Raw genomic sequence first — 18,681 nt, forward strand, 5'->3', positions numbered from 1 at the left:
CATTTTAATAAACCTGACCACAAACTTTTAAATGCTTGTGTATATAAACTCATTATGTTTGTTAATTGGCTTTAACAAATAAAATATGGCTTTAATAACAGGGGCTGATTGAATACTACAAGATATAAACTAAATGGATCATTTAGTTCGAATCAGTCATCACTACAACAAACAGAATGGGTAAAACGGTTTCTTAAACTTTATTAAAAGCACATCTGAGATTCACAAAAATAGTGCGCTACATACAAATACAAGTGAATTTCATTGAAATTATAGACATTCATTAAGTTATAGGTCTATCTCATTAATATAGCATTAAAATGTTAGCTTATTTGCAAGAGATATGAAGGGCTTGTGCATTTTGTACTCTTTAACTCGCTCCACAGTTAAAGAACAAGTAAAGATGCTGAACAGATGAACGTCATTCTGCTTGTGTGATCTAAACTGAACATATATAGTGTTTAGTGTTAATGTTGTGCACTGTGATTTAGAAAGTGCTAAAATTAATGCCAATCTGGAGTGTGTTCACATTACTATAAATGAAAGAAATCCGGTTTAAAAGCTTAAAGAGAATGGAAATCTATGAATAAAGCGGTCAAAAGACCGGTACAAGCACTCGGTTCACATGAGCAGCACCATACGCATCTGAAAGAGTCGATCACAGCTTATCAAGTGCACTTGAGAAACACAAAACACGCTTCATCTGCAGCAAAAGCATCTGAAGCATGCGTTTCTGTAAAACTCCAGCACAATCTGTATCGAGGGATTGGTTTGTGAAGGAAAATAACCAGCCAGCTGGTTCTGGGAAATCGGAGTTCCTCTGTACTGGACAAATCAGTCTCAGTTTAATCATTTCAAGAGGCCGACCCATCCTGAGGCCCGTAAAACTCACTTTCATAGTGATAAAGACCAAATTTACCGTTCTTATATGAACCAGCAGTGGCTGGAATCATTTATGATATTGTGAATAATCAAATCTGCCACACTAAACATCAACAGCTGGCGATATAGCTTTTCCCAATAAACATGTTCTTATAGAAGCTGTATTTAGAAATATTATGTATTTTGTATTTAGTTGTATGAGTTTGGCCCCCAAAAGTATTTGGGTGAATCTCATGAAACCTCGCAAAAAAATGTCCAGGTCATATTTCATCTCAAAAATCAGAATTTACTGAGAAAAGAAAGACTATTATTAGTCTTAAAAAATAATCACAAATATTAATATGACATTTAAAATTCTTGTAATGCAAAATAATAATAATAATTATTATTATTATTATTATTATTATTATTATTAAAAATAAAATAAAATGAAAAAATAATTAAATGATAATAATAATGTGTAAAATAAATTATTTAAATGAAAATAATCGTTGTGAACACAGAATAATGGGAATTATTTGTGATGGGAATTACAAAAATGCTTTTCATTGTTACAATATAAAAAATAAAAAAAAAGAATAATGATAATGATAAAATAAAAATCTAAAGGAACAGTTCAGGAACTGAAGTTTTTAATCAGCTGTTTAGAGTCTCGTTCTGACGGCACCCATTCACTGCAGAGGATCCATAAGCAAGTGATGGAATGCTGCATTTCTACAAATCTGATGAAGAAACAAACTCATCTACATCTTGAATGACCAGAGGGTGAGCATTTTCAGCAAATTTTCATTTTCGGGGTAAAATATTCCTTAATTTTCCTAAAAATAGGTTTCAATTTCTCTTTATAAAGAAAGAATTTCTTGTCATTTTGATTTTGAGGTACAATGTGACCTGGACAGTTTTGGGGAGATTCTCTTGTAAAGTGCATTAAACTGGTTTTATAACACTAGAATCTGTAGGGAGGGAGTTTTGTGTTGCACAGCAACAAGTTTAACGATGAGAGGAAACCCTGCGAGTCAGAGAACATCTCTGGTCCTTTCACAGCACTCAGACCGGCTGGTGCTCCAGGAAAAGCCCACCTAAAGAGCCCAATCACGTCAAAACTTAGTGTTCAATGCAAATGAAAAACATGGCATCAGACTCGGACGAAAGCAAAACACAAGTACACTTACAGATGTGAAAGAAGAAACAGACGAGACAACACACACGTACAGTATGCAGATGGACGCACTCAGTGGTATGCATGGAAGCCTGTTTCCAACACGGGACTCAAAAATTACAAAGGTAACTTTTGAATTTCACAATTTGGACTTTGTTTCTTGCAAATCTGAGGGGAAAAAAAGAACTGTGAGATTTAAATTCAGAATTCTGCCTTTTTTTACGACTCAATTCTGAATTGATGTTTCCACCACGGAACAAAAAATAAAAAATTGCGGCTTTTTCTCAGAATTGTGAGTTTATATCTTGCAATTCTGAAATTATATCTTGCCGTTTTGAACTTAAATGTTGCAATTCTTACTTTTTTTTTTTTTGTTCACAGAACTGTGAGGAAAAAAATCTGAATTTTGAGATCCACAATTACCTTTTTTTTTTTCTTTTATCCTGTCAGAAACATGCTTCCATAGATATAAGATCAGATCTCTATCCAGAGGAAAAATCATTCTGTTGTGCAGTATCATGAAACACTGTTAGATCTGGGGAAAGCGTCATGGTGGGTTGTTTCAGGCATCTGCAGTGGTTTGGCACTTAAACATTTATCTGGACTAATTTAGATGTTGATGAAACATTTGATTCAAGAGGTGATTGGAGTAGATTTATGTGATTCTTCCAGTATTTTGAAGATGAAGTGACGAAACAGGAACACCACGGGTGTAAATCTAATGGCTTTCGATGACGACTGGCTCAAACACTCCAGCAGAGACCCTGTAACACAACACAGTGTGATCAGTGAGTTTGTGTGTGTTGTGTTTTTGCTGCTCTTGATGCTGTATTTCTGCGGCGTGTTTGTGTGGAATCACCTGTTTCCCAGCTGGATGCCGCTCAGCGCTGTCGTTCCGTCTCTGCTCACAAACAGTCTCAGGTTACTATCTGAACACAGACAGACAGAGCAGATGGTGAATGGACTGCAGTGAGTGCATGACGACTGTTCACACCTGGATTTAACGTGTAGCTCAAATGCATCTCGATTGTAAGCGGATTTTGCCAAGTTTATATCAGGTATGATAAAGATGTTCAGTGAAGTCTTATAAATCTTATGCATTATTATAATTTACTAAAGAAAATATAATGTATGTGTGTGTGTGTGTGTGTGTGTGTGTATGTATGTATATATATATATAGTATATATATATATATATATATATATATATATATATATATATATATATATATATATATATATATATATATATATATATATTTTTTTTTTTTTTATCTGTATGAAAAATGGAACTCAATGTAAATATGCAATTATATATATATATATATATATATATATATATATATATATATATATATATATATATATATATATATATATATATATATATATACACACATACAAATCTACAAATAAATTATTTTATGTTTATATAAAATATGAGTTTATTATATATAATAAGTTTAATTTATATAATATCTTAAAATATATTTGCAGATGTGTATAAATTATATTTCGACATTTATTATCATTTAAATACCTGCATCAATACTGGAAATACAAAACAAAAATATATATATATTTCATATATTTTAGTAGTTTTATTTATTCATGTTTTTATAATTTGTTTTAATTATTTGCAGATTATATCTATGCATATATATATATATATATATATATATATATATATATATATATATATATATATATAAATAAAATGATGATAAAATATTTATTTATTTATTTTCAGATATATTTTCATCATATAAATAAAGTGTGTATATTATATATACTAAATACCTGCATCAAGACTCAAATGTATAAAACAGAACTCAATGTAAATCTGCAATAAATAATTTCAGTAATCATGCTTGATTTTTCTTACAGCCTTGTTTTTTCTTGTTTTGGTGCAATAATTATTAGTTACGTAAGCAGATGCGAGTATTTCCACTACAGATGTATAATACATCAGTGCTCAGACGACGTTTGATTGTCCTGTGATCTGAACCTCACCTTCATTGTTACTGATGTCAGAAAAGTTCTGACTCTGGACGATCTTCTCCACGATGTCGTCCGCGTCGATACGCGTGTCGTTGACCCAGGTCGGGTGATCCTCCACCGAATCCTGCTTCCTCCTGGAATACACAGAAGGAAATGCCAGTTACATTTACTGTTAGGGCTGCACGATAAATCACAATCGCGATTAGGCAAAAGCTGCGATTGTCATGCACATGTTGTCAGTGAAGCACAGTTCTGTGATCAGTAGTAAATCTCCATCCGAAGGCCAGAGAAACTCCAAATACACCCCGCAGAAGAAACCCAGGAAATCCCTATAACGCTAGCTGAATAAACAGGAGATGTAACTTTAACACAGGACTATGACAATATATGATTTATCGTAGTTCATCTTATAATTTTCATTATAATAAAGTATATAATAATGCAATGTTAATCGACATGGCCTTTATCACTGCTTAGAATACTATGAAATATGTTGCATGCCTTATTGTGTATGAAGCCACATCGTCTCACAGAAGGATTTATTTCAAACACTCGACTGACGTGATGAAGTGAGTTTGGAGTGTTATTATGTTATTAAATGTGGTATTTTCACATGTTTTCAGATGGAGTAGCATTTACTACACAGAGCCGCAGTTCACTGAGAAGCTACACAAACAGCTTTCATTATTGCAGAACAATTTCTTCGATTTCATAATCGCACGATTATATCGTCTGTGATTTTTTTGTGTAGCTTGACAGTGAACTATGGCTCTGTGTAGTAAATGCTGCTCCATCTGAAAACAGGTGATGGAGATTTACTACTAATCACAGAACCGGCTTGACTATTTACTAAAGCTTTTTATTTCATTGATTTGTATTGATGACTGCAGTGTTAATAAAGGACTATAATTCATTGTATAATAGACCTGTTTTAAAAGACCTTTTTAAAAAACATTTTAATAGAGTAAATAGCCTAATCTTATCCTCGTAAGTAATGCAGTAATTATTGCGGGGCAAATTAATTGCAATTTTAATTTAATAATAAAAGTAACTTCATAATAATAATAGGCCTAATAAAAATAAGAATGTAACAGGCCTAGATTAATTGGAAATGCCAAATCCTCTTAATATTGCCAATAATTGATGTTTTTGACAATATCTACAATATCTACCGTCAATACAAGATTATTTATTTTCCAAATGTAATAAGATTAGTAAATAGATCGTTCGGTTTGTAATGCATACCAAACCGAAAGCCTCGTACCGAACGGTTCAATACGAATACGCGTATCGTTACACCCCTACTAATAACTGTGGCACATTTCATTTCTGGCGGCTGCTGTGGCCGTACCGTGGCGGTCTGTTGGAGGGTAACATGGGCCGCGGGGGTCGCGGAGGCCGCTCGGGACGGGTGTCATTCTCAGACGGCGGGTCGGCGCTCACGCTGCTGCCTGTAGATGTGTTCCTGCGATGGGTCAGATCAGACAGACTGGAGGAGCAGGAGTGTTCGGTGCTGTAGCCTGAGCACAAACACAGACTCATTATACACACACACACACACACACGCACGCATGATCAATAAACATCATGCAACACTTCAAGCTCCACATGAAAAGCACCGAAGCTTCGCAGAAGAGCAATTTTATGATGTTTGCAGGATGCAGAAAGTGGTCTTAGTAAATATATTTGAGGTTCGAAAAGAAAAACTTTCTAGCAATGGCCTTTTTTTCATTGATGAAAAAGTAGTCGTTGAGTGCAAGTTTGTTTCATGAAATGTCATTTCACTCTGACTATCAAGCCCTGTGACCTTCTCCTGAGAAATATTTAGACCATTTGTTTTAATTTACAGAGTTACAGGAAAAAGAAATACAAAACCAACATCAGATGACAGCAAGTAAACAAGTACTAAAAATCAACAATACAAAAAATATGCATGACAAGAAATTATATATCTTATGATTTTGACTGATGATTGAAAAATTGTCAAACTTTATAAGAAAATAACATGATGAATATTTAAAACATTTATTAAAACAATATTACTTAAAACACATTTAATCAATGTTATTTTCGTATAATTCAGATATGATTATAGTTTTCAGTACTTTGGATTATTATTTTTGTTTTGATTCTTTGTTTATATTTTTAAAAATATTTATAATTATAATATATTATTTAATATTTTGATCTTTTAATTTTAGTTGAAGTTTTAGAATTTTTGGTGTTTTTGTCATTTTTATTCATTTATAGATAACTTTTTTCAAAAAAACAATCAGATTTTTCATATATTTTTGTTTTAGTACATCAAATGAAACTAAATGAGCTGAAATAAAATTATTTAAAATAAAAATGTTTTTTAAATATTTTATTTCATTTCAATTAACGTATATATTTTACAATTTCATTCATTTTACTTTATTAGTAAAGCAAATATTTTTACAGTTTTAGTTTTAGTTTAAAAACTCTGGATTTATTACTTAAAATGTACTTATTCAGATGCAAAACTGGATAAAGTAATTTGATAAAAGCACACAAACTGATGAGCTGATGAGATTCGCCCGTTGAATGTCCTGGAAAACATGGAGTCACGTGAAAGAGCTTTAAGTGTCTTTTAAGTGTTTTTGCCGTAAGCACTCCTGAAGTGTCAGTAGCAGTATGTTAAACAAACATTCCCACACAATAGCGGCGTCGCGACCTAAAGCATGGAAAAAAGAACAGGAAGCTGTAGGCGAGCTTCCTGAATCAGCAACTGGCGACGACACGCAAGAAAACGTACAGAATTCAATGGGCTTTCCTTTCTTATGGAAAGACAGTCAATGTAAACACACACACACACCTGATAGTTTGCTCTGCTGACTGGCATAACTCGAGTTGCGTGAATGACCCGTGTGAAACGATTCATCAGGACCCTGATCCACCTCCTCAGGAAGAGCTAAAGAACAAAAACAGACAGAAAACATCATTCAGAATGAACACAGAAACACTGCACTGATTATTAACAATGATACCACTAACAAAAGTTTATTTATTCGATTTTTAACGCCATGCCAGCATCAAGGCTATTTTCATGGCGATCTCTGAATAAATTATACGAGGTATACAATTACCAAAAGGTTATAAAAGACATTTCAGATCTACACTAAACAAAAATTTTAAAATACACTTAAATAAATCAGTTAAACACACCCCTGAATAAAATCATTGTCCATTTACATTAAAAACAGTACAATCCAATAAAATGTTTCACAGTCATTTTTGTTTGGCAAGACAGGCTTGATGGTGGTTCTTCACCTTTTAATAAATATCCATATGTAAATCTTGTATGACCTAAAAGACAACTTGTAAAAACAACTAAAGATTTAAAATTAATAAAAATAATAATTAAAAAAAAATCTTACACTAGGATGTGTTTCATATAACTTATTTTCATGAGATTTATCCCATTCCATCTGCCACATGTCATTAATATGAGTTTATCACAGGTTTGACATCACAAAAAGGAATTTGACACTGAAATATTCAGTTTGAGTCCACTAACAAAAGAACGTAAACATGAAGTTTACTGGACATGTACTATGATATTCTTTGAAGTATCTGACCATGGACCACAAAACCAGTCGTAAGGGTCAATTTTTCAAAATTAATCATCTGAAAGCTGAATAAATAAGCTTCCTATTTATGTATGGTTTGTTATGATAGGACAATATTTGGTATGAGGGTGCAAAAAAATCTAAATATTGAGAAAATCACCTTTAAAGTTGTCCAAATGAAGTTCTTAGAAATGCATATTACTAATCAAAAATTCAGTTTTGATATATTTATGGTAGGAAATTTACAAAATATCTTCATGGGACATGATCTTTACTTAATATCCTAATGATTTTTGCCATAAAAGAAAAATTGATCATTTTGACCCATGCAATGTATTGTTGGCTATTGCTTCAAATATATCTGTGCTACTCATGACTGCTTTTGTGCTCCAGGGTCATATATTAGGATTTCATTATTACTACTGGCTAATAAATGATTCTCATTCATGTCTGTGATAAAATACACCTCTAATAAAGTGATTTTTTTTTTACCAGAGCCAAGTATAGAAGGTCTGTGTTTAGCCAGTCGGGGCAAAACCTCGGTGGTTCCTTCTCCTTTACAGTCCAGCTGAAGGGAAGAGTCTCGACCGGCCACAGATATACATTTGGCGGTGCTTGGGGGACTAATTATACACAAAAAGACACTCATGAAATCAGTAACATTCCTCATAATGTTTGCTGTAATGTCATTTATCAGCCTGAAGGAGGCGCCAGAGCTCATATGTGAAAGGCCAGACACTCACGTTTTGAAACACGGATCTCCGGATAAGAGGGTCATTCCGATGTTCACCTTCAAAATGACAGAAAAGAAAATATTAGACTTTCACAAATCAGTTTTTCATGAAGAATAATGCTTGCATAACTTACTCCCTAGGCTCCAACTGAATATTATTTAAGCAAGATGGAGTCCAGTTTTAAGAACATGACATAACCACGCAGGAGAGAGCCGAGATGTGCATGCAATCACAATCACATATTTAGAAACCTAGGGTGTTGTTGTTTTCTTTTTGTTCATATTAAACATGTTAAGTTTTTGTTTTCTTTCTTTTATTTATTTTAAATGATTTTCTTGAATTTCTGTCTACTGCCCCTTGTATGTGTGCCCCTGTTGTCTTGTAAATGTTACAAGTTACATTTCAGTTTTTTTTTAATTAAACTATTTGTTTGTTTATAATTAATTTCTTGCATTTCTGTGTTTCTGCCCCTTATATTTCCATCCCTATTGGCTTGATTTTAAAAATGTAAAGTTCCTGTTTTTATTTATTTAGTTATTATTTATTTGTTTATTTACTATTTATTTATTTTATTTTCGATCTACTGCCCTTCGTTTTTGCACCTCTTTTGGCTTGGTTTTAAGAATGTTAAGTTTCTATTTTACTTATATATTTTCATTTATTTTTATATATTTATTTACATTTTATGTGCTTATTAATAATTGTAATTTCATTTCTTGAACTTCTGTCTTTGCTCCCCTGTTGGCTCGATTTTTTTTTTTTTTTAAGTGTTAAGTTTGTTTTATTTAAATATTTTATTTTTATATGTAATTACTTTTTATTTGTTTGTTTATTTTACATAATTTTCTCAAATTTCTGTCTATTGTCCCTTGTTTTTGCTCCCCTATTGGCTTGATTTGAAAAATCTTAAGATTCTGTTTTATATATTTATATATTTCATTTATTTTTATTTATTAATTTTTATTTAATTTATTTGTTTTACATTAATTATGCAGTATGTGAGCTGGTGTTTGACCTCTGACCTTCAGGATGGAGTTGTCCTGCCGGGTGTTCTTGGTGTCGTATCCCTCCAGCAGACAGCAGCGCGCAGTGGAGCCCGAGCCAGCAAACTCCGCCATGTTCAGATCAGCAAAGCCCAGCTGAGAAAAATCACACACATAAAGACACGTATACTGACACTGGCGTTTGTTTATAAGCACAGGATTCCCATCATGCCATGCCAAATGTAAAATATGTGCTGATTATATTTTGGCAGCGTATAGAGCATATGGTGCACATCAGACTCGTTCCCTCCTGCTCTTTCTCAGCCAACAGTTTGTTGAAACTTTGCCTTTCAAAACTAATTCGATTATAAGTTGAACCGAGCTACAGGGGAATACCAGATCTGTCCATACCGGAATATCACAGTCACGACAAAATGAATCACATTTTTCCCAGAATAATCCGCTTCTGGAGGTATTTGGTAAGTTTGTATTGATGAGTCTCTCTCTTCTGCTCATCAAAGCTGCATGTATTTTATCAAAAATATAGTTCAAATGTGACATATTATTAGAATTTAAAATAACTGCTTTCTATCAGAATATACTGTGAAATGTGATTTATTCATGTGATCAAAGCTTGAATTTTCAGCATCATTACTCCAGTCTTCAGTGTCAGATGATCCTTCAGAAATCTTTCTAATATGCTGATTTGCTGCTTTTTTAACTGTTTTTAATCAGTGTTAAAAACTGCTCATATTTTTATGGAATCCATGATACATTTTATTTTTCAGGATTCACAGATGAATAGAAAGTTCAAAAGAACATAATTTTTTGTAACATTTCTCTTCTGTGCTTGAATTAAACATAAGTTTTGGTTTTATTTTATTTATTTATTCTATTCTCTATTATTTATTTAAAATTGTCTACTGTCCCTTATTTTCACCCCGTCTGCTTGATTTCTATTTATTTTTAAATTTTCCTTTTTTTCTCCTTTCTATTTATTTATTTATCATTTTAAATTAATTAGGGATGCACGATATTATCGGACCAATATTGGAAACGGCCGATAATGGTTTTAAATGTAAATATCGGCATCGGCCCGGTATGAAAAATTATGCCGATATGTCTTGCCGATAAGAGGACTACATTACTCACATGTGCTCAGGTTGTGCTAGTGATTAGTAAACAGTAACAGCACATGCAGCTCCTGCAGTGACAGCCTCCCTCGGGCCCTAACGCCCGTTCTGTATGGAGTTTTAATCTGTAGGGGGCGCTGTTGGCCTACTTCTAATTCAATTAAAAGTAAAATAGCCTACATAAACAACATTTAGACTGTGTTTCTGATTTGAAAGGTCAGAAGCTATAGCTTACATGGAAGAAAAAAAAAAAATTCACAAACATGACACTTGAGTTATTCATTAATGTGTAATATGTTTTAGTTTTTTTAAAGAAATCATAAGCTCTAAAAGATTTTCAGAATTTTTACAACTCTTTAGACCATCTACAAACATTAAATCTTAAAACAAAATGTATGCATCTTTCTGGGGGAAAAAAATGCAGCGATCGACCTTCATTATTGTTTATTTAATTCTAACAAATAAGTTATTGTTAAAAACTAACCCAAATTAAAAATATTTTGCTTATAATTTCTGCATAAGGAGAGACTTGGTGTTGTTTCCAAACAAAAGGAAATATATCGGTATCAGCTATCGGCCAAAATGAGTTGAAAAATATCGCATATCGGTTATCGGCAAAAATCCAATATCGTGCATCCCTAAAATTAATCTCTTGCATTATTGTGCCTTGTATATTACGGTGCTTGATTTTAAAAATGTGAATTTTGTGTTTTATTTATTTGTTTATGTTTATGTTTTACTTATGCGTTTTCATTTATTTCTTATTAAGAAATATGTTTATTTCTTATATGTTATTCATGTATTTCTGTGTGCACATTTATTTGAAATTGGAATCATTTGCAACATTAAAAATGTCTTTACTATTAATTTAATGCCTCCTTGCTTTCTGTTTCTTTTTTTCTGTTCTGTTGTGCAACCACAAGTCTCATGATAATGCAAGTCTAAACTTATAATTGCCTGATCTTTTGTTGAACAGATCACTTTTTCTAGTCAATTCATTTCTAGTCAATTAACAGACATTTTCTCAACTAGAGCAACTTACAGTACATTCATTATTGGCTATTTTGACACCGGCGAAGCGTCATTCCTGTTGCACGTCTGAGCGTTCGGTAAATGTTTAGTAGATGGCTGCTAGTTAAACATCCTGTTGAGTTATTGTCACGTCTACCCGAAGGTTCATTTCCCTGAACACCTACCGCTGCCAGATGCATTTATTTAAAGAGCCCTTCTCCTGTGGACCATGAGTATTTTTAGATAGGGGAAATCCAAACTTAGCCCTGCTGCAGGGAAGAATACAAGGAAAAGTTTATTAACTGGTGAAGAATGAAGCATTCCCGACTCTGTGCGCTATCTAGGGCACTTATGGGTAACGGTGGGTCAAGCCCCCAGTTTGAATGGTCTTTTAAGCATTGCTTATGTAACATAAGCGTCACATGCCTGAAACCTGCGGTCAAATGACCATGGCATCATAATGAGTGTGTAAATCTTGTGACAAGCCAGACAAATGAGTTTACAACACCATCTCGAGGCGAGTTAGTGCCTCCTGTACACGATAAGGCTGTGAAGTTTAATGTTCTGTTGACTGTAGAGTGTTAATGTGATGTATGACTCCAATAACACCTTGTAAAGGCTTTTCACATGATGCATTGAGATCTAGCTGCAGCATGAAGGCACCTATAGACTAGACTTAATGAGATTTATTTTATGAGCCATGTCATTTTAATGTGTTGCAAGGATGCCAAGAGAAAACGAAGCGTTCGCAAAAGCAATGCTTAAATCAAATGTAGTTCAAACTGGGAATCCACTGACCAATGAAAATATCAGAGAGGCAGTTCCAGTCTTTCATAAATTCAGTTTGCTATTTTATGGCTTGATTTCAAATTGACACGGCTCTTTATAACATATTGTGATGGAAAAACAAGACGGAAGAGAGACCGATCCTGTGCATATTCAAAGCTTTATGCAACGAAGTCAAAGGTATATCATGGCATTCAGATCATAATCGTCCCTATTTTATGCACAGAATATATTTTACGTGAATTAATAAGTAATAATGATGATGCTTGACTTGTATACCACTAATAAAACCAGTAATATTTTTTTAATGTTTTTGGAAGTGGCTTCTGCTCACCAAAGCTGCACTTATTTGATTAAAAATACATTTAAAATGATGATAGTGTGAAATATTATTGCAATTTCAATTCGCTGTTTTCTATGTGAATATATAGTAAAATGTCATTTATTGCTGTGATCAAATCTGAATTTTCAGCATCATTACTCCAGTCTTCAGTGTCACATGATTCTTCAGAAATCATTCTAATTTGCTGATTTGCTGCTCAAGAAACATTTCCGATTATTATCAATGTTGAAAACAGTTGTACTGCCAAATATTTTTGTTGAAACTGTGATACATTTTATTTTTTAGGATTCTTTGATGAATAGAAAGTTCAAAAGAACAGCATTTATTTGGAATATAAATCTTTTGTAACATTAAATGTCTTTACTGTCACTTTTGATCAATTTAATGCATCCTTACTGAATAAAAGTATTAATTTCTTTGATTAAAAAAATTATAATTATTATTAATGTTTTATAATAATTACTGGGGGTTAAAACTTTATTATTTTAAAGAGATTTGAATTCATCTCCATTCTATATATAAATGTACAGTAAGGAAAGATATGGAAGCTTTCACTCACCTTTGAATATGCTTTTCCTCCTTTGAGTTCCTGTAATGAAAACAGGAAGAGTGTGAAGTTCAGAGACGGGACAGTCAGACGCACCGAACGGCATCGATGTTTATCCCAACACACCTAAACACACCTCATCCTTCATGAGCAACACTTCAAGCTGACCAAAAGCTTTAATTTGAGTTCCAAGTTCAACTCAAACTCGGCAAGACCTAAAACCAAACCTCGCTTCAATGAGACTAAACCATGAAGAAGTCATCTTACCTTCCTGACAGAGACGCGACACACGCAGGGGTCCAGAACGCCGGTGTTGGGGTTGGCGCTCATTTTGCATACAAAGGAGAACCTCTTCCTCCAGCGAACGGCGTTCTGGTGGACTTCTTCTCTGTGGGCGAGAGAACAAAGATCCAGGACTGTTATTTCAGACACTGAACGCTGATGATATGTTGATGTTGGTTGTGATATCGACTCTCTGCTAATGTTTCAAGCTGTGGGTCTGTTTGTGATGGCCGGTAGTGTAGTAAAGCGTTCGAGGCTGTTTGCGACTGGAGAAGATCCAGACCTTCAAAGGCAAGGAACTGGGATCAATCAAACCTCTCATGCTTCAACTAAACCGAATGGAGTTTATTTCAATAGAAGAGCCATTCTGAAGCGTTTAGTTATAATGTAAAGGATATTCACATTATATTATAGTACATGTGCTCAATGATTGACACGATGCCTGCTTCTGTTCCTACTAGTCATGCACTGAAAAGAAATTTCACAGAATCGCTGTAAATGAAAGTTTTCATTTATAGCAAAAGAAACAAAAATAAATATTGATAAATATTTAAACTGCACATAAGGCAGTTTTTATATGCATTTCTTAATGATATAACCATGTTAATGAAGACATCAGTATCAGTTGAAGTAATATATAATGATTATGTAATATAGCGCATATTTAGCTCTCTGGAGTTATTTCTCTACCTAAAGCGATCATATGGACGTTGAATGGCTTTCCTGAGCAGGGCTCGCAAAATCGCTAGCCTGACGTCCCGAGGCTATTGTGTTTTCCAGTCGGGCTACCAAAATGTATCACTGCCTGCCCGACGGGCTCCTTAAATACAGATCTCCCGCGGGTCCTTAAAAACTCTGAAAGTGAGTTGTATCAAAATTAAGGCCATAAAAAGTTTTAAATATGTTAAATGGTGTAAGAAATGTCTTAATTATAATTTCAAGAGGTCTTACAGTTGGGGACGGAAAGACAAGAGTCGCACGATACGGCAGGATTAAACTTCAAAAGGCAATGATGTCATTGAATAAACATGAGAGCGGCATGTTTCAAGTCAATACGCGGCGCAGATGTCTTTATGTGAATGTATCTGAAGGGAACCGACTGTCCTCAGAAACGTGTCGTTGGCATTTTAATTTCATTTTACCTATAATTCCTGATAAAGCAGCGTTTATGAGCTCTGAGCTGCTTTGTGTACAGCGTTTCCGGGGAAACCGCAATATTTCAGCGCTCCTAAAGCACCACCTCGTGGCAGAGAGTGAATTTGCATTTCCAAAAAGCCTTTCTTGCTGTTTATGGTCAGATCAATGCAGATATCAACTCATGTTTTTACGCAGCAAACACATAGAGTTGTAAATGAGAAAGAAGTTGATGTGCCTTCTAAAAATCTAAACAATTAAGACAGTAATATTTATACGTTTTAAATTAACAATTTATATGTTTGATTGATCCCTTTTCATAAAAACTGTCTATAGCCTGAAACACTGTTGTATAAGATTTTTGTTTTTGTGAAAACCTGTATCTGAACTGTAAATCATGTAATTTTATGGCTCAAAACTGTATGTTACCATAGACATTGTCCAACCCCGCTCATTCTGTGTTCATTTTACTTGTGCAGCTCTTAAAATGGGTCATAAATTGCCTTAAATATATAAAAAAAAATTCTGCAGATACCCGGTAAATAGTGAAATAAAATTCCTTCCTTCATATTTGTTGATATTTGTGTATTGAAAATATTTTTGATTGACATTTAAACTCCTATCTGATTTTCTATATTAAATAAATAAATAAAATAAAATAGTAATTTTTTAATTCGGGCTAGTTAAATTAATTTTCGGGCTACCAAAATCTGAAGAGTACCTGCCCGAAGGGCTACCAGGGATTTTGAAATTTTGCGAGCCCTGCTGAGGTAAATGTAAATATGACTTATTGCCGTTTTACTGGCGCATTTCCATGTTTTAAACACTGATTGATCAATTATATGAGACATAATACATTTCAGTACATTTTACTGTATAGTTCAACATGCCTTCTGATGTTCATTCATGTTTATTTCGTGATATAACACAAAGAAGAGATCATGGCCGTTAACCAGCGTTTGAATATTAGTGAGGTCTGGGGTTTGGTTAAGAATTGTGCTATAATAACCCCTACAAATACAACTCATTATATACACTAACACTTTAAAGGAGACAGACATGTAGATGTTTGTGAAAGATATTTTCTCTGTTTTGGAGGAATGAACAACTTTAAATTACAACATATTTATTACATCAAAATACTTTACTATAGGTTACGGGTGGATAATTTGATCAGTTGTTTATTATTCATGCAACAATACATACTACTGTTGTAGTTTTCATTAATAACCATTGCTATATAGATGATAACTTTGTCTAGTGCTCTTCACAAGCAGAGACTAATAGATTACGGTTCAGGAAAACAAAGATGGATTAAAAACAACAAATCGATATTGTCAACCCAGCACTAGCATCCACACAGCTGACATGTTGTAGCTTATCTACATTGTATGCATGAAATACACACATAGAATAAGCTTTAATTAAACATTTTCTGTCAATGAATTTGGCTATCAAAGTGGCTTCGGTCATTTTTGGTGCATCACTAGTTCTTACCTGCTGAAGACTGCAAACAGACAGGTTGGGAACTGCTCAAAAGTCTACATTCACAAACCCGGCGCTTATTTACTATTCAAACACACAAGCGACAAGTCAAATATACACACAAACACATTCACACAAACTCATGATTGTCTTTGGGAATGTAAAGAGAAGCATGAACAAACAGTACTGAATATTCATGAGCTTCTGACCATCTGCTATACGTCTAATAATACGAATGAGGAAGCGACCCCAACAACAACTTTCAGTTTTTAATAAGAAACCACTGAGGGAGGTATTAGCCGACTTTAAATTAGAACGGCAAATGTTACATTAACAAAACGGTAAGCAATTGTCTAGCAACCACCCAGAACACCCTAGCAACCACATAGCAATGTGCTAAAGCCACTCAGAAGTTCTTAGAAACCTCACAGGTTTCTGGGAACCCAGGTTTGAGTGGATTTGCTAGCAGCTGGATAAAATAAAACTGTTGAATGCTTTTAAAACAGTATGTCATCATGGATTTGGTGGATATAAACACACACGAGAGATCAGGACAGAACCAGAGCATCTCCATCTACAAAATGTTCTGTTAAATGTGGCTTATCGCCAACAACGGCATCTGTTCCTAATCCTTCTTCACACTCAAACACACACACACACACACACACACACACTTCATACCGCACTGAGGAGTGGCATTAGTGTGTGACTCAGTTTCATGTTCTCAGCCTAAAACAAACTGCATACATGTTTGCTTACACTCACACACGTTCATCTAAATGAGGACACACCACACACTTATTTTATATAAAAGCAAATTAACTAGTTTAACCCAAACCATAACCCTGTGCTCTGTTTGGGCCTCTGAGAGACCGTGACATTTTAATAGCCCAAACATGCTTAAAAATGTGTCTTAGGAAACAGAAACAACTTAAACTAGAATAGAAATAACAGAACTAGTCACATTTGTCAAATGTGCATGCCTACAGCTATAGCTTCTGATACAGATGGATTAATGTTTCAATAATGCCTGTCAAATGAGGTCAGACACTCTCAACGTAACAGAAATAATTGGATAAAATAATAAAAATAACAATTTTATGAAACAAAAAATTATAATGTAATAAATGCATACATTTTATATTATAAATAAAGTTATGCAATTCATATATTTATTATTTTTACCAAATACAATTGACACTTTTATTCTAAAAGGCAGAATTAATTTGATCAAAAGTGTCAGTAAAGACATGTATAATGTTACAAAAGATTTCTATTTCAAGTAAATGCTGTTCTCTTGGACTTTCCATTTATCAATGAATCCTGAAAAATAAAATGTGTCACAGTTTCCACAAAAAGTTTTCAACTTTTTGAGCAGCAAATCAGCATCTTAGAAAGATTTCTGAAGGATCATGTGACACTGAAGACTGGAGTAATGATGCTGAAAATTCAGCTTTGATCATAGAAATAAATTGCATTTTACTATATATTCATGTAGAAAAGAGTTATTTTAAACTCTAATAATATTTCGAATTTTTTTCAGTTTTTCTACTGTATTTTTAATCAAATAAATGCAGCTTTGGCGAGCAAAAACATTAAAAAGACACAAACGTTTGAACATTTTTACACATAAGTCGCCAAACATAAAAACGGTAAAATCAATCTGATTGGAATAAAAAAATAAAAATTAACTTTATTCATGAATTATTTAATTTACCTTTTAAGATATAAACACACACACACAGATTCCTAGAATCCTTAGCACCTGCAACAATATCTGCCGATTTATGAAGCATTGAGGGTCATCAGAGGGTTTAGTATTGTGCGTTTCTTCTGTTCCAGCACTTGTTGTTATCAGAGCCGGTCTGGTTCATTTTCTCCCCCCTGACACATTCTTTCCCAGCATTCCAGGGGCCGTGGTACTTTGTTCTATCACTGTAGCAACCACAACCACAATCATGGTAACACTGACGGAACAGGGGAGGAAAGAGAAAAGGAGGACACCCATAATGCACCAAGAAAGAGTGATAAAGGTTTTTGACTTGGCCGGTAAGAAACCACTCAAATTATCCTGAAAATCCTAAAAAGTATGCAAGATTTGCATGCACTTTTTCTTCAGATATCCAGTATTGTAATGAAATACTGCTCTGAATTCCAATCCATCGATGCAACATCACACTTTCAAAGCACCGATTGCTATAATAAATACTCCCACAAACAACAACACAACAGGCTTTGTGCGTTCTTGCGTTTTCTCCTTTCATGCCCTCGACTCGACTCTCTCCCACGACGGCCAAGGCAAACCCAATCAAGCGCTCCTGAATGGACCAATTGTTGGGAGACTCGGGACAATTTAGAGCGTACAAGAGATCCATGAGCGAGATTCATGTGGAATAAATATGCATTAGATGTGAGCCAGGCAGACTAGCAGGGAGCAAAGGTTTGCTGGGAGAGAAAAATGACAGGCAGGTGGGTGAGATTCAAAACTATTTATTATCAGTAATAAAGATGAGATGATACAAAAATTTAACTTAAACCTTAAATAGTTTAAATAACGTGCAATGTTTCTGTAATGTAATTTTTGCAAAAAAAAAAAAAAAAAAAAAAAAAT

At 33.8% G+C, this 18,681-nt stretch overlaps 1 protein-coding gene across 1 annotated transcript in view; it reads right to left on the reverse strand.

The window, feature by feature from the left end:
- Window positions 1-177: 177 nt before the first annotated feature.
- The window catches only part of eeig1a (estrogen-induced osteoclastogenesis regulator 1a), a 31,775-nt gene continuing 13,271 nt past the window's right edge, over window positions 178-18,681 (reverse strand). The window contains exons 3-12 of the mRNA XM_058785251.1: window positions 13,437-13,557; window positions 13,182-13,211; window positions 9,389-9,505; window positions 8,376-8,422; window positions 8,125-8,255; window positions 6,879-6,974; window positions 5,394-5,562; window positions 4,055-4,176; window positions 2,901-2,970; window positions 178-2,805 (exon numbers count right to left, since the gene is read on the reverse strand). Coding sequence (XP_058641234.1) covers window positions 2,760-2,805; window positions 2,901-2,970; window positions 4,055-4,176; window positions 5,394-5,562; window positions 6,879-6,974; window positions 8,125-8,255; window positions 8,376-8,422; window positions 9,389-9,505; window positions 13,182-13,211; window positions 13,437-13,557 — 949 coding nt within the window. The 3' untranslated portion in view covers window positions 178-2,759. The remainder of the gene's footprint in view (window positions 2,806-2,900; window positions 2,971-4,054; window positions 4,177-5,393; window positions 5,563-6,878; window positions 6,975-8,124; window positions 8,256-8,375; window positions 8,423-9,388; window positions 9,506-13,181; window positions 13,212-13,436; window positions 13,558-18,681) is intronic.

This window comes from Onychostoma macrolepis, chromosome 08 (genome assembly GCF_012432095.1).
Source record: "Onychostoma macrolepis isolate SWU-2019 chromosome 08, ASM1243209v1, whole genome shotgun sequence".
Classification (NCBI taxonomy): domain Eukaryota; kingdom Metazoa; phylum Chordata; class Actinopteri; order Cypriniformes; family Cyprinidae; genus Onychostoma; species Onychostoma macrolepis.